The 17097-nt window shown below is 45.6% G+C and overlaps 1 protein-coding gene across 3 annotated transcripts in view; it reads right to left on the bottom strand.

The window, feature by feature from the left end:
• The window catches only part of B3GALT5 (beta-1,3-galactosyltransferase 5), a 31537-nt gene that overhangs the window by 6576 nt on the left and 7864 nt on the right, over positions 1–17097 (bottom strand). Inside the window, exons 1-3 of one of the 3 annotated variants that reach the window (XM_010723766.4) lie at positions 9975–10237; positions 4038–4187; positions 29–225 (exon numbers count right to left, since the gene is read on the bottom strand). In XM_010723766.4, the coding sequence (XP_010722068.1) occupies positions 29–31 (3 nt within the window). In that variant the 5' untranslated portion in view covers positions 32–225; positions 4038–4187; positions 9975–10237. Of the gene's footprint in view, positions 1–28; positions 226–4037; positions 4188–9974; positions 10238–17097 lie in introns of those variants that run through there. The other 2 variants (XM_010723777.4, XM_010723770.4) reach the window with 2 other exon arrangements.

Genomic DNA, 17097 nt, shown 5'->3' with positions numbered 1-17097 from the left:
AAATAACAGTAATACAAGTTTTAAATACCATATTTCTCCATTCATTTGAAAAATGTCTGGGTCCTGAAGACAGCAAGCCCTGGCCAATTAGCAGGCATAACCAACCAGGTTCCTCCAGTCTTCATCTTCTCTTCATCATGTTGGTCTCTTGCACTGATCCAGAAGTTGCTCCCAATCTTGCTGCTGGAGGGGCCATGAGCGGCATGTTTGACACTGGGCCAGCTTCTTGGAAAAAGAAGACAAAGCAGTGGGTCAGGTTACTGGGATCTTTCTCTTTTTGCAGACCGTAGGTAACTCACTAGGGCATGAAAAGGGAGTGGACTTCTCTGTCCTTTAGAGGAAGGAGACCCAAACAATAACAGCTCATTCATCTTTGTAACAATGTGCTGCATACATAGTTGCAAGCCTAGTACAAATTGTAAGGGAGAGAAAAACAATGAAAGTAAAGCCAAATAGATCACCGTGCCAAAAGGAATTACACGCCTCCATAAATGAACTGAGAAAATTCTAATGGTTGAGTTACTAAGTACATGACCCAAATGGCTCACCAGCTCCTCTTTCAGAGAACCAGAGTGAGGGAATTTTAACTGGGAGGAAAACATTCAATTCCTCTTCTGCCACTTTATAACAGCAAATTTGATCTGGTTTCCCACCCCCATCCCCCCCCCCGCTCCCCCCCCCCCCCCAAAAAAAAAAAAAGGAACTGAGAAGCCTCAGAGTTGTAGATTTCATGAAAATCTGATCTCTGTCTTCTGACCAGGAATGTTCTGCCTGAACTCCCCAAGCCATGCCAGTGCTTTCCTCTCCTGTTGCCAGCTTTCATGATGCTGCTCAAGGATCTGCCATTGCTTTGTAGCAGGACTCCCAGCATATGTACATCCAGAAACCCTTCACACAAGCCATTCTCTTAATGGACGCCCATTAAAATTTCTTCAGAAATACTCCAACCCTCCTGCTAAAGCAGGTTCCCTACAGCAAGTCACTCAGGAAAGCATCCAGATGGACCTTGAATACTTCCAGGGAAGGAGAATCCCCAACTTCTCTGAGCAAGTTCTTCCAGTGCTCTGTTACCCTCAGAGTAAAGAAGTTCTTCCTTGTGTATGTATGGAACTTCCTGTGTTGCAGGTTTTCCATTGTCCCTGTCCTGCACATCACCGAATTCATAGAATGGCTTGGGTTGGAAGGAACCTCAAAGCCCACCCAGCCCCAAGCCCTGCCATGAGCAGGGCTGTCCCCTACCAGCTCAGGCTGACCAGAGCCCCATCCAACCTAGGGTGGATGGGATGCTCTTTCTACTGTATTTACTAGGAAAATTGCTATTCTATAAAGAAGGGTTGGAGAACAACTGCTTCTGTCATATTTAACTAGCAAAACATGTCCATGACTGAATTTCGCAGAACCATCACCATCCAGTCTAAAGCGTCTTCTTCTACAGCATAGGTTAGGTGTGACAAGGCCTACAGTTTTTAAATTATCTGACTTTCCCTGTATTTTTTCTCCTTGGCCTGCATCTAACAAATAGTACAGCCTATGATTCAAGATTTTCAGCTTCTACATACTTATCTTCATGGAAGAGTCCTGGAGATGTTACAGTCTACAGAAGACGGTCTAGAAAACAGTGGAGACTTAATAGTAATCAACCTCTTTTCTGTTGATTATTTTGAAGAGCACCCAGTATTTTAGCATCAAAATCTCTTAAACTTTATAGAAAATCCTTTGGCAGTAAGCTTGCCCTGGTTTTGTCTGAGTTAATATTCTTCCCCTAGTAGAGGATGGCTAGGTGCCTGTCAGCAGGTGGTGAGCAACTGCATTATACATCACTTTAATCACTTTATTTTGTTTGCTTTTCTGTTTTTTATTATTACTATTTTTCCATCCTTTTTTGCCCTATTAAACTGTCCTTATCTCAACCTGTGATTTCTACCTTACTCATGAATAGTGACAGATGCCCTCTGGGAGTGGCAACAGCAATGGAAGCAGAAAAACTGGCAGCACAGAGACAAACCCATCTAGGCCACTGCAGTGTGGAAAGATATTGCTGTCCAGGTAGAGAATGTAGTTGTAAAAGTAAATTACATGGATGCCCATGTACCACAAAGCTGAGCCAACAAGGAAAATCAAGACAACCAGCAAGTGGATTGGGCCACTAGGATTGAAGTGGTTCAGGTAAATCTGGACTGGCAACATAATAATTTCCAGCTCAGTAGGCCCATGAAACCTCAGGCCATCAAGAAAGACCATCAACATATAGATGGGCTCAGGACTGAGGAATGGACTTGACCGTGGACACTATTGCACAGGCTATCCAAGAATGTAAAATACGTGCTGTGATTAATCAAAAAAGCCTCTTTGGCATGGAGGACGGTGGCTGAAATATAAATATGGGGAAACCTGGCAGGTGGGTTATACCACACTCCCACAAATTCACCATGGCAAACACCATGTGCTTGCAATGGTGAAAGCAACCAAACAATTGGAAACAGATCCCATGCCCCATGCCACTGCCCAAAAACTATCTGGGCCTTGAAAAGCAAGTCCTGTGGTGGCACGGCACCCCAGAAAGAACTGAGTCAAACAATGAGACTCATTTCCGAAACAACCTCATAAAAACCTGGGCAAAAGAGCACGGCCTTGAGTGGTTATATCACATCCCCTATCATGCACCAGCCTTTGGGTAAATCAAATGATACGATGGACTGTTTAAGACTACACTAAGAGCAATGGGTGCTGGGACATTCATGCACTGGGTTACACAATTACTGAAAAGCTATCTGGTTAGATAACACTTAGGGATCTGTCAAAAGAGCTGGCCCTGCCCAATTAAAATATTTACATACTGCAGAAGAGAAAAAATCCTAGTGGTACATGTAGAAGAATTGCTGGCAAGACAGTCTGAATTATTCCTGCCTTAGGCAAAGGCAAGCCCATTTGCAAGATTGCTTTTTCTCAAGGACATGGGTGTATTTGGTGAGTAATGCAACAGGATGGAGAAGTCCAGTGTGTATCTCAAAGAAATTTGATGATGGGTGAAAACAGCCAATAATTTGAATTATATAATGTCAATTGCTATACAGTACTATATATCATCACTTCTATGGTTGTTATATGCCTTATCAACAATATTACAAGAATCACCCAAATTAATGAAAAATTAATTTTTATGGAACCAATCAAAGAACTGTGGTGGTGGGAATCAGAACTGGCTTCAGCATGCAACAATCCAAAATCACACACCACCTCTCCTGCCTAGAAGGACCATGGTAATGGAGGCAACCCAAAGTCATAGCCTAAATAGACTCTATGGACATTTTAGAGAGATAGCCCATAGACTAAGGGAAATATAATGGGAAAGCGTGGGATCTGATCATGACATAGATGGCATGGATACTGAAATGATCTTGGCTGGGAGTTAATTTTCTTCCTAACAGCAGTATGATGCTGTGTTTTGGATTTAGGATGAGAGCAAAGGTGATAACCCACCATTGTTGTAGTTGTTGCTGAGCAGAGCCTACACGGTGCCAAGGACATTTCAGCTCCTCACACTGCCCTGCCAACAAGGAGCTGAGGGTGCATAGGGAGCTGGAATGGGACAGAAGAGGGACAGCTGACCTAAACTGGCTGAAGGGATGTCATGCTGAACAATAAAAGTAGGGATTAGGTATGGGGAGGAGGTACTGCCTGGAGACTGGCTGGGCATCTGTCAGTGGGTAGTGAGCAATTGCACTGTGCATCTCTCATTTTTGATATTCTTTCATCATCATTGTTATTATTATTTTCCTTCACAGTCCTTTTAAACTGTCATTATCTCAACTATGAGTTTTATGTTTTTGCTGATTCTCTCCCCTATCCTACTGTGATTGGAGTGAACAAATGGCTGTGTGGTGCTGAGCTGCCTGCCAGGTTAAGTGACAACACAGGTCTGAGTTTTCTCTTTGATTTGAGTCAGAAATTGCAGTTTGTAATTATCTCAAAGCTTTTTCTATTTCCTGTCATTTCAACTGCCAAGTATTTTATGTAGGGCATTGCAGAAAAATTACCTGTTTCGTGTCCTAGAGGGTGGTTTGTTTAACCTGCCCAGCAGAGTGCGTTATGGCTCTGTGTAGATCCAACGAAGTTTGCACTAAAGCCTGAGACCAGAGCAATGGGAGTCACAGCAGCCTGCAGTTGCACTGTCTCATGACATATGCCTAAAATGAACAAGGAAGAAAAAAAGAAGATAACTGTACTGGAACTGTTGGATCAAGGCCTGAACGTGTGATTGACCACCTGAGGTAAACACTGAGTCAGCCGCAGGAGCACAGGTGAAGGCAATTCAGCTGTGTGATCGGAAGGGGTGGAGCCTGGCTCCACCTCTCCTAGATCCCATTTAAGGGCTGACCTCCACTGAGGAAGGATCTCTCTCTGGAGACTGCTCCTTGTGGAGTTCTTTGCAAACCTATAACACTGGTGAGTACTTTCTGTCTTTCTGTTTAACTTTGATTATCTTTTCTAACATGATAATCTTACTAAACCTAATTACTCTGTGTACTTACTGATCATCAAATACTTTACAACATCTGTATACTTATTGATTTTACAATAACATAGGTCTGCATTGTGTTAGACAAGCCTTTGCCTTGCATGCACCTGAACTCATTTGGCACTTGCTATTGGGCTCAGACAGTCCCAATAGCCTCAAGGATCAGCCCTTTGTTGAAGCATCAGGAGCCGATTCTTGTCAGAGTGATCTAGAAAGCAGCAGAAGGACATCTTGGAGCTTGTCAGAAGTCACCAAGATAACCTCCTTGAATTTCATTTCTTTCAGCAAACAAGGAGAATAAGAGAACTTATTTGCCATCTTTGCTTTGCCAGGAGGTCTCTCAAGCACCATGACAGTTTGCCATGGTGGGCAAATGTGTTAGAGTCTCTGCTTACAACTCTGACCTTCGTTAAACTTGTTCGTGTTGCACTGTGAATGGGTCACGTTAACTCATCTGACTGAGCCTAGTTATTCCATCAAAGTTAATGACACCTTCTTTAGATCTGTTAATGAGTATAATTATCCAAACAGTGCCAAGAGATCAAGATTACACGGCATATGGATCAGGAAAAGCAATATTGCCTGCAGCGGAGAAGGTAAGTAGGTCTAGAGTCCCCGTGAGAAAAAGATTCAGAATACAAATTTAAAGAAATAAAGTTTGCTTAATTTTTCTGGGTCAAAGTTACAGTCACACTGCTGAGTTTGGTGAATGATCAAGTGTTAGATTCTCATTCATGTCACATGTTGAACAGTGAAGGACCCAAAGCATAGCGTGTCCAAAACACATTTGGCCATCAGCAGGAGTTACTGCTTTGTACAAGAGAGGCAAGCAGTTGCTACTGCCACTTGCACACCCAAAAGCACAGATGTGATTTAAACATGCAAACAGGATTAGGAACCTCAGGCACTGCACAGCTAAAGACAGCAGAGGTATTTCAAATGGCTTTTCTTAATAGCCAAAAGTAGCATGTGCAGCATGTGCCCTGGCATAAGCACTACTAATACCTGTTAATTTTTTATTCCCCCTGGAACAAAACCTTTAAACTGCATTCACAGAAGCTTGGCAAGACATAGAGAGGGACTGAATATGCTTAGGTAACTTAATACATCAGAAAATATTGTTCCTAAACACAAGCATTTTAGGAGAGCAGGGATCACCTTCAATCTTTCAAAGGTGAAGACTGGCAAAACTGAGGGCTCAGTAGTAGCTGGGTCAACACTGCTAGGGAAGGAAAAATTGTCCCCTTGCTGGGCAGCCAGGCTTCTCTCTTTGGTCATGGTCATCTAACCCAGGTAACTTCTGTTCAAAATAAAGCATCCTCCTCGGACATCTGGCCCTACCATGCCCCCTTGAATTGTTGGCTGAGTCCTGCCTCTTTGCTTGGTGCCCACATACATAGGACCACCCATAGTAGGTGAGTCAATCACAATGCCAACTCAACCACAGGAACTCAGTGTGGATAGCAGCCAAGGTGGTGGGGCTAAATGTCATTTTCACAGAGCTTTAGAACGTCTCTTTTCAACTCAGAGGATACCATGCACAGCAGTGCATATTAACAATGTCCTTATCCAAAGTGAATGTCAAGACTGGAAGGCAAGGAGGATGGGAAACTGGATAAAAAACAGGGAGAAAGTGTTGTCTTCTGGTCTTTCTGTTAGATCACAAGAAGGCTTTTCCTCTCTGATACCTCTCACCAATGTCAGGATTCTCTCCTTTTGTCAGTTGATTAGCAAGTCTAAGCAAGACATTGTTCTACTGCTTCATACGTGCAGGTTTCTGTCAAGGAAGCACTGACTTGCTAGGCACTTTATTTAATAATGGGGAGTATTTTGGTTGGTTGGTTGGGTGCTTTTTTTTGTTTATTTTCACAAGTAGCAATGTTTTAATCCCATTTTTCTGGGATTATCACCAGGACAAGATACAGTGAACAGTCCATGTGAACAAGACTTGTGGACTCTGTCCCACCCCTCCAAGGAATGCTTTTCTCTATTATTTTTAAATGGAAAAACATTTAAAGAAAATATTGGCTTTTCCATGTGGGGCAGATGGCACTGCAGGTTAAACAGCCTGAGGAACGAGGAAGCAGATAACTGTGCACACGTCTTTGTGTTTCAAAAGCACATCAACCTCAGGGTTGCTCCCCAGCAGACTCTGGGCCACCATTTGGGCGCATACATGAGGAGAGGGGTCTGAGAAGGGAAGATGTTAATGTTTAAGATAAACCTCAGGACCTCCAGAAAGACAAAAACAATTTATGAACAAGGAAATGGCACCAGGCAGTGATTAATGGATTCACCAGCAGTCACAGAAAAGGCCTGCTGCACAACAACAAAGGAGGAGAGCCCAGGCCTTCTGAGCTGCTAGGGTGAGGTTTCAGCTGGGCATCTTTCCTGAAAAAGGACCCAGGGTGGGAAGCTGCTGCCAAGGCCCTCAGAGAGTCACCAACGTCCCTAACCTTGCCCATCCAAAACATCCTCCTATTCTGTAAATTATCAGCTACACTACACTACGGCTGACTCTAAGCTGAGTGGTTAAGTTGATAGTACGGAAGGACCCAGACAAGCTTGAAAAGTGGGCCCATGTGAACCTCATGAAGTTCAACAAGGCCGAGTGCAAGGTACCACGTTTGGATTGAGGCAATACCAGATACCGAAGTTACGTTAAATTCTAGATTAATGCTCATACTGAGGAAATCCTAGACATATAGAATCTGCATTCAGATATATGCATACAACTGTATTTTTAAGCAGCACGATCAACACAGCCTCAATACTCTTATTACAGTTGTAATATGCAGTAATAAGCGGAGAAAATTTTCTTGTAAAAATCAAAGAAAACCCATGACCAAAGTTCAATAATGGAGGGATATCTCTGAAAATTACACTTGCTTACTCTAGATCTCCTATGGTTGTGCTGCAGCCCAGACAGTTTTAGAATAGGCATCTGCAGTTCTTTACCTCTTCCTATCTTTCAAAGAACAGTTCACACCACTTCCTTCTCCGAATGATGGTTTTAGTACCACATAAAGCAACATAACAGAGGTTAATTACCCCTTTCTCCCCTCTAACCCCAGCTTTTATTGCTGAGCATGACAACCCATGGCATAGGACATCCCTTTGGCCAGACAGGATCAGCTGTCCTGGTTCTGTTGCCTCCCAGCTCCCGGTGCACCCCCTGCTCCTCCCTGGCTGGGTAGTGCGAGGAGCTGAAATATCAATGGCTCTGCATAGGCACTGCACAGCAACAACTACAACAGTGGTTGGTGTATGACCATAACTATTTTCATCAAAAATCCCAAACATGACATCATATGAGCCTCTAGGAAGAAAATTAACCCAATCTGTCACCTGGTGCCAGTGCTTTTCCCCCTTCAGGAGGATATTGGGACAGCCTTATTGAGTGTCCAGTCCTAGCAAGCAACAAGCCAAGGTCTTGCCTCATGACAGGGGCAGATGGTGGCTCCTCCGTTGTGCTGCCTCCTTGCCCTCGCACAACAACTTCACTCTTCTTAGCAACTATCATTCTAAAAACCTTTGCTTTCTGTCTCTGTCCTCCCTTCACCTCCCTTATACCAAATGTTGCTTTCTGGAATTCTCTTCAATACCAGTGGACTCTCTTCCTACAATCCCCCGATCTTCAGCTTACCTCTGATGCTAATGAGCATTTTTAATTTTTTTTTTCCCCAACACCTCATGAATTGGTGGGCATAATGCAATTACTGTTTTACTCGCTGATCATACCAAAGGTAAGGGGCTGTCCACTATTGGATGCTCCCATTGTGTGGCCTCCCCCAGAACAATCCAATGTCATTCAGTGTCCTGAACAGTAAAACCCAACTCAGAGCCACCCTCTTACCCTCACAGCGAAATAAAGCAATGAGGACAATTCTTCCTTCTGCTCTTACTGTCAGTACTATGGCTCCAAAAGCCCGGTTTACTGATCTGCAGAAGCACTGTGCTTTAAAAATTGTGCAGATGAATTTGTTCCCCCCCAAAGAAATTACTTAGAGTCATAGAATCACAGAATATCCCGAGTTGGAAGGCATCCTTATGGGCCACTGAGTCCTTCTCCTGGCTCCACATAGCACCATCCAAAATCAAACTCTATGTCTCAGAGTGTTGTTCAGATGCTTCTTTCACCCTTCTTGCACCCTTATTTATAAGCTACAGTTGGATTTTTCATCACAATGAAAAAGCAAAGTAAAACTGAAAATGATATTTGAGGTAGGACAAAGCTTGCTCTTCTCCCTCAGAAGTAATCTCAAGATACAGGGAGAAGGAAGGAAAAGAGCAATGTGGAGAAGAGATAATTATGCAGACTGTAAAAAAATGTCCAAACCAAGAAAAATTACCAACAAAGGCATTCCAATGTCATTGAAATCTTTCACAAACAGAGTGCTTCTCAGCCCAGCCACTGCCACTGTAGGATGAGGACTTGTCAGGACATTGCACTTAAGATGTGGGGTTTTTTTTCCTATTTTAACTAGAAGCAGCACTTGCACAGAGTAAGTGAGCCTGGTGCTTGTGCCTTTCCTTTCATGCTTCCTCTTGGCATCATTGTTATTTTAGTGTTTGGAGCTTTATTTTTCCCTTATCAATGTAACATTTGCATTTACATGTCTACCGAAAAGGCAAGCCAGTATTTTGGTAGTTAACAATTTAGGGCATCATATAGTTCCCAGCCGACAGGTCCCACCACCCTATAGCTCTCACCACACTACAGTTCCTGCCCAAGGCATAAGCAGCTCAGGAGCAGCAGCTCATGCCCTCTCCTTGCTCCAGCCCTCTCCAAACAGCAACCCAGGGATCAGCACCCAGCTCCCCCCTTTTGGCTTGTGGGATGAAAGCACAGAGCAGAGGGATTAAACCCTGCCACGAGGTCTTCATGGCAGGAAATCCTCCATAAATAAATATTTGGTTTTACAAGTGCTGACTGTATGTATTTGCGGCATCAGGCCCAGTTATTGCTTCCTTTAATTATTTGCCTCTACCTTGTGGATCTCCTTATTTTTACGAGTTTTCTCCCAGCTCTCAACAAAAACATGGGACAGCCAAGCCTTGCAACCCATCCTCCCAAACTCAACTCAAGCTTTGCAGCTGGGGGCAGGTTCACGGGCAACCAGAATGTGCTAAAATGTACTAAACCATACCCTAAATGGTCTGGTACGTGAGATCTCTTACAGCTGTCCCACCAGCTCAGAGTACCCCTTGTGCCAGGGCGCACCTCCTGCTTGTTTTACTGCAGGATGGATGCTTCAATCTCAAGCCTTCAGATGAACTCGCCGTCAGCTGGGGACATCTCAGGTAGCTCGTTCTGCACTTTGACTCGACTCTTCAAAGCCATCAGGTCCGTGCCCACCGCCCTTTTTTTCTGTTGTTCTCCCAACCGAAAGCCCACCAGGTTCGGAGATCCCCATCTTCAGTGCACAAACGAGATCCCCGCACATGGCCATACCTGCACCGGGTGAGCCGCGCTCCTTGCCTCACACGTTCGTGGCACATCCTCGGGCTCTTAGGGCCGTGCTGCGGTGGATGCAGGGGACGGCGCTGCCTGCGGTGTCTCGGCCTTCCCCGAGCAGTTCCACTACCCCACGGTGCGTGGCCGCCTCCGGCACCGCGTGGGCTGCGGGCGAGCCCGGGGACGGCACTGATGCGGCTGCGGTAACTCGAGCTCTCTGTCTCCTTCCCTCCCTCCTCTCCTCCTCTCCTCCTCCCTCTCCCTCCCTCTCTCTCTCCGTCCGTCCCTCCTACCCGTAACAGCTTCTTGCTGACACTGCAGTGGGAGCCGGCAGGGAAAGGAAAGTTAAGAACTGTCCTAGCAGAGGGCTTTACGTTGCATCTGAGGAGGAGACGACATTCCTCCAGCCCTGTTAACGGAGCTGTTCATCCCGCAGAACGGAGCCGAACCTTTGCGGTGCTGGGAAGTTAGGCTCCGCGCCCTCGGTTAAGGGCGATGCTGCTTGGAGAACGCTCCGCGCTGTTGGTTTCCCTTTATGAGGAGGAACAATCTCTGTGCAAGGAGCAAAGAGCACACCGCATCCGTCCCAGCACCACTTCCCCATCACTGTCCTCTGTGCACCACCTCACCCCACTTCTCGTGCCCCTGGTGAGTGGGAGAAGTGGGGATTTGCCAGCTCTGTATGGGCACACGTCCCCAGGCGGTGGTAGTCCATAACTGAAAGTTTCACATGAGAGCAGTTATTGAAGCAAATGTAAATAGTTTTCACTCCTAAGGGCTGTAAGCTCTTAGGAACATGTACTTCCAGAAGGATGTTACAGACAAAGCATTCCAGTTTATAGCTATGCTCCTGTTAACAGCTCGGGGAATTTGGACTTCCAGCACAAATACCCCCTTTGATTTGTTGTTGTCATTTCTGAAGCAGGTTGCCTCAGTGCAGCACAAAAACAAGGGAGAAATCAATCGCAGCACGCTGCTGGCAGCTCTCCTCCTCCTCCCCCTCCACTCCAATTGTACAGATACAGAAACATGACAGAGGAGATGCACAAAAAGCTCTCTGCTTCTTCTCCTTTGCAGGGAAACACAGGTGAGAGATGAGGAATCACTTCCAAATTTGCTTAAAAGCACAGGGCACTGCTTTTTTTTTTTCTTTTTCTTTTTTTTTTTTTAAGAAGAAAAAGAAAAAAAATAAAGCAAAACAAACAAACAAACAAAAAAACACAAATCCAGGAATCCTCAATTTCCTCTATTTCTCATTTTGTTCTCAGAAAACTCTCCTTGACTTTTGGCACTTTCCACAGCATGACTCACCAGCTTCCAAAGGGGAACCACAAAAGCTTCGGCACAGCCATGTCCGTGTTCACAGTGGGCAGGGTGGGCACCTCAGGGCCGTGCTGCTAGGGAGAGCACTGCAGATCTCTATCAAACTTCTTCCCTTCTCAGTGATGTAAAGGAAGGCAGGGAGACAGAGTCCCACACAGGGCTGCACGCTGGAGGGCTGGTATCCATGAATCACTCAATCATTGAACGGGTTGGGTTGGAAGGGACCTCACAGCCTATGCCATCCCAACCCCTGCCATGGGCAGGGCTGCCCCCCACCAGCTCAGGCTGCCCAGGGTCCCCATTCAACCTGGCCTTGAGCGCCTCCAGGGATGGGGCATCACAGCTTCTCTGGGCAGCTGTGCCAGTGCCTCACTGCCCTCTGCATAAATAAATTATGAGCTGCACTGCCAATATTTGTCAATGGGGGAGTGGAGGAAAAGATAGTTCCATGAACCATAACTCCTGTGCTAGGAAAAAAAAAAAAAAAAAAGAAAAAAAAAAAGAGGAAAAGAATCTACAACTCCGTGCTTCCGGCTCAGTATTGCACTTGATGTGCAGGTCCACCCCTATACCAGCAAAGCATTTAAGCAGAGCAGTATAAACATATGCTTATATTTCACTAGCAGGAAATTTAAGTCAACATATATCTCCATGAAGTCACTCCTCAAAGAATGAATCAGGGACCATATCAGCATTGTAATTGAACTAAAATAATCTTAAGCTTCCTCTAAAAGCACATAGCTTTAACCTGTCACATCAAATGAGAATTATGCACTTAAACTGTAATCTTCCTGTTCCCTTAGTCATCAGAGCCTAGATCAAAGTGAAAAAGAAAAAATGCACAGATGCTACTTGGCTGCGAAGAAGGAGGGGGGGCACACAGGGATGGACACTGTGTTTGAAAATGGAGTATTTCTGCTGCCCAATTCAGATTCACCTGTGTGCAGCTCATAGTGAACACTGGGGCTGGAAGAACTTGGCTTGATATCACCTCCTCCAACAGGTGCTGTGGATTGGAAGTGGCCCTCATAAGTGACAGCATATATTTTCATGTGGGAAATCATTGAGTTGTAAGGCAAGCAGAGAGGAGGCTGAGCTTCAGTCACCAAAAATGCTGTTGTTTGGGGTGGCGTTAGGTTCACCGTGCTTTCCTGTGGTGCTGGGTTCTTTATAACATTATGAATAATGTGAATAAGAGATACATCCCTGGGCTATGCTGATAGAACAGCTGAAGGTGAAAGAGCTATGTCCAGAGCTGTGTTGATAAGAGCTGCAGGTGGGGGATCCACAGGCTGCACACCTGGGGTAGGTGCTGGGCATCACAGTGGTGTTACCACCTGGTTGCACTGGGAATGTCACCGCTGTCCACAGAAAGTTGTATCCACCTGTCTTGTAGAAGCTTCCAGCATTTCATTACATTGAATCTACATGCAGACTTATTTCAGTTAGGAGGAGGAATTTTGATGCGATTTTGGGGGCAACACTTATGCTATAGACATTAAAAGCTGTCACCTCATGTGAGGAACAGTAGTACCATTAGAACCTATCTGCATAGTGTTAAAATGCTTTTTAGGTCTGGTTTCCACTTCTGCAGTTTACCAAGGGGCATGGCATGGCTGCTCCTGTGGTAGCACAGAATGAAAGTAAGGAAGTGATGGAGTCAGAGAGAGATGCAACTGTGTGCTCCCTTGGCAGAGCTGGGGTCAAGTCTGCAGAATCTGTGCTGTTCATCCACTGGAGACCAATGGAAACCAACATTTTTTTCATAGAATCCAAGGAATTCTCTGGGCAGCTGTGCCAGCGCATCACTACCCTCTGAGTAAGGAATTTCCTCCTAAGATCTAACCTAATTTTTCCCCTTTTAGTTTAAAGCCATTCCCCCTTGTCTTATCACAATCAGACCATGTAAAAAGTCAGTTTCCCTCCTGCTCCTTTCAAGAAATGGGAAGGCCACAATGAAATCTCCCTGCATCCTTCTCTTCTCCGGACTAAACAAGCCCAGCTGCCTTAACCTCTCTTCACAGAAGAGTGAGCTCCAGCCCCCTGAGCATCTTCGTGCCCTCCTCTGGACTTATTCCAACAGCTCCACTCCTTCTTGTGCTGAGGGCCCCAGGCCTGGACGCAGTATTCCACGTGGGGCCTCATGAAGGCAGAGCAGAGGCAAACAACCCCCTCCCTCTCCCTGCTGCCCACTCTTCTTGTTGATGCAGCCCAGAACACAGTTGGACTTCTGAGCTGCAAGCGCACACTGTTGGCTCGTGTCCAGCTTCTCATCCACCAGAACCCCCAAGTCCTTCTCTGCAGAGCTGCTATCAAGGAGTTCTCCCAGCCTGTGAAGTGCGTATTAAAGGGGATTTACGGGAAGAAAGACTCCCGTTCAAAAAACGGATGCACACCATTAGTATGAGCCAAAAGGTTATACTTATTCAGTTACTTCCTGTTTTACACAGCTGATTGGGCCAGTGAACCTCGGCTGCAGCACAGCACAAGAAGAAGCTACGTACGAAAAGCCCAGAGACAAAACAACCGCACATGAAACTCTTTGACAAACATGTTCTCATAAAAAATTTCCTTTGGAGAGAAAAATCTGAAGTTGCTGATAGCCATTCACACTCTACATTCTGGAGTAACTGTAAGCTGTGGGAGGACAAAAAAGTATTTACTGTGAAAAGGCAAAAAATTGAACTGCTTCAGTAAGCCGATAGCCCTTCGAAAGCTTCTTTAATTTATCTTCACAATGGATATATTGCTCTTAATATTTGTTTTGCTTATTCATGCCTCATACTAGCATCCACCCACTATGTGTAAGAAAGCAAGTTAGTGGCATGTGAATAGAGATATATTCAAAGGTACAAAAATTAAAGGTTCTAATTTCCCTTAATACTTACTGCTAACAATTTTTGCTAGCTAAGCAAAACTCTTGCTGTCTAATAATTTCAGTATGTCATGATGTCTCATAGCTTCTTGCAAAGAACTTTTGAGATCCAAAATCTAACTCCAGTGCCTGCTGGACTTGGCCTTTTACACGTGCAGCAGTCCTTGTTCAGTGAGGCAGTGCAGATGTATGGACTTGCACCTTTACTTTCACTCCATATGAGACCTCCCATCTAATCTACCCTCACCCTTTTCTTTGTTCTGGCTGCTCCAGGACCAACTGCTGACAGAACCTGCAGCAGCTCACCCGCTGAGGACAGTCAAAGCTGTACCTTTTGCTCACATGTCCCTGGGTGGAATCTGACCACAGACATCACTCATGGCCACTGCCTGCTCTCAGCTTGTGTCTCACTCAAAGACACAGCCCATCTCTGACAAGAATTCCAGCTTGATTTAAAGTCTCACTAACACAAAAACCTTTTCCTCCTGCTGATAAGCAGCTATCCATCCAAAGCATGGAGCTTTTTTTGCCCTTTTTCTTGCTATGTTTCGTTGGCTGGGGACTTCATCCTGCTTTTTATCCCTCAATAAGCGGATATAAACTGCAATTAAGATGCCTCTTGATTTTCTTTTGAATAAGCTGCCCAATTTTTTTTTTCTGCCGTCTTCTTTTATAGTAGACAAGGACTGTACCTGGTGAGCATCTAGCAGAACAGGAGGCTGCACGTCCTGGATGTGGTCCAGAGAATAGTCTTCCTCATGACAGAACAAGAAGTAACAAATCTAAACTAAAAGGGGAGATTTAGATTAGATATTAGGAAAAAAAATATTTCCTAGGAGGGTGGTGAGGTGCTGGCAGAGCTGCCCAGAGAAGCTGTGGTCCCCCATACCTGTAGGCACTCAAGGCCAGGTTGCATGAGGCCCTGGGCAGCCTGAGTTGGTGGGGGGCAGCCCTGCCCATAACAGAGGTTGGGGCAGCATGAACTTTGAGGTGCCTTCCAACCCAAATCTTTCTATGGTTCGCTGATTGGTTGGCTCATTAGCCATAAGGTCCTGGGCTGTGTTGTTCTTCCCTTCTGGGCTTTTTCCAGAGACACATCCAGGAGCGCCACACAACTCCAGGAGCCTGCAATCCTCTGAGTCCCCTGATGAGCCCTTTTTCAGAGCTGGCTCACAGCAGGCTGAGCACCGGTTTACAACAGTGATGATAAACAAACCACATGCTCCTGGTCTTTGGCTCCAGGTCAGGAATAAGGGAATCATTTTTTTCACCACTCCTCACTGCATGATTGATGGGAAGTATATGGAGTAGCATGTACTTTGCTCATATGCTTTGATTTTCCTTTGGGAAGGAATTTCTGTTCCTAGGCACATCACCTGACCTGGAGCACATGTAAGGGGTTTGCTTTTGTTCTGCACCAGAAGTTACGGCTCAGTCACATGATGGACTTCTGTGCACCCACCACCTGCCTTTGGTCTCATCCTTGCCAGGGAGGTATTCCCTGTTGTCACAGCCTTGCAGGCATCCAGGAGGTCAACAGGATGCAGATCCCTGAAGGATACGTGCCCCTTGAGCAGCATTATCAGGAGGCAGGCTTAGTCATGTTGACAATGCACAGGAAGCACAGAATGAATGGCACAGTGGGGCTCCTGGTCTTGAAGAGGTGCTGGCAGACACTTTCCATGCAGCAGCCCAGCGGTTACAGAGCAGCCTCAGAAACAAAAATCAAAATGCCATGTCTCTGGGACCAGTTGCATACCACATATTACACAGTCACTGTCAAAAGGTATCAGAAAGGACAAAGCAAAGGAGGGAGTCCTATGAGGAGGAACATAGCATGCTTGCACAAGAAAACAGTTTTTCAAAAGGCACACCCACCCTAAGGAAAAATGCAGATCTCTAGGCAGGTATGTACATGGGCTTGATCTAACTTCACTCTTTCTCCTTCTCCCCTTGTGACACCTTGTTAATTGTGCACCTGCCAGCAGGTCAGGCAAAGATGCAATCTCAGGGAAACAATGATTGAAAAGCAGGTTTAGCATAGCCACTGCTCCCCCCAGCCAGCCCATCCGCCTGCAAGCATTTGCTCTTCGCTGATCGATCTGAGCACCGTTACACAGCTCGAGATGAAGGGCTTGGTAGAGCTTAACTGCAGGGCCAGAAAACCAGCCCTTCATCTGTGGTTCTGACTAATGGGTCCCTCTGCGCTACTGAGTTTAATGTGCTTTTTGGTTTATTTATTATCAGCATCTTCCTGCACTGGGCTGGCAAGGGAGCAAGTGGCGATGGGAAGGACTCCAAATAGCATATTTTTGATCTGCCTGAGGGCTGTCAACAAAATGGTTCATTTGGACTAAAACCAAGAACACCAAAGCTTTCAAATTTAAAGGGAGGAAGGGAGGAAGGGAGGAAGGAAAGGACGGAAGGAGGGGAGGAATGGGGGAAGGAGGGAGGAAGGAGGGGAGGAAGGGGAGGAGGGAGGAAGGAAGGAAGGAAGGAAGGAAGGAAGGAAGGAAGGAAGGAAGGAAGGAAGGAAGGAAGGAAGGAAGGAAGGAAGAAACTATATTCTTTTCTTTGTCTCTCTTCTGCTTTTTAAAGAAACAGGAACAGCTTGAGGGCAGAGTGCTACTTAGAGCCAGCCATGGTATGTGGTGTTGTTCAATGAGCTTGAAGCTCACCCACAGATCAGGTGCTTTGTTAGAGGCTGTTTTGGTTCAAGACCAGGGCTGCTTTGGAAAAAGCAGTGGGGCACTGCAGCGTCAGCAGAAATAGCTCCTACAGCATATACCTGGAACAAAGAGCTCCAAATTCAGCCGAATGCAACAAGCTAATGTGCTGTCAGACATGGCACTAGTATAAAATGGAAATCTGGCACACTATTACCTTCAAAGAGATTGAAATCCAGACACAAGTTCTCCTAAA

This window comes from Meleagris gallopavo, chromosome 1 (assembly GCF_905368555.1).
Source record: "Meleagris gallopavo chromosome 1, MGAL_WU_HG_1.1, whole genome shotgun sequence".
In the NCBI taxonomy this organism is placed as follows: domain Eukaryota; kingdom Metazoa; phylum Chordata; class Aves; order Galliformes; family Phasianidae; genus Meleagris; species Meleagris gallopavo.
The sequence above is the reverse complement of the archived record's forward strand: the minus strand, read 5'-3'. Positions and strand labels throughout refer to the sequence as shown.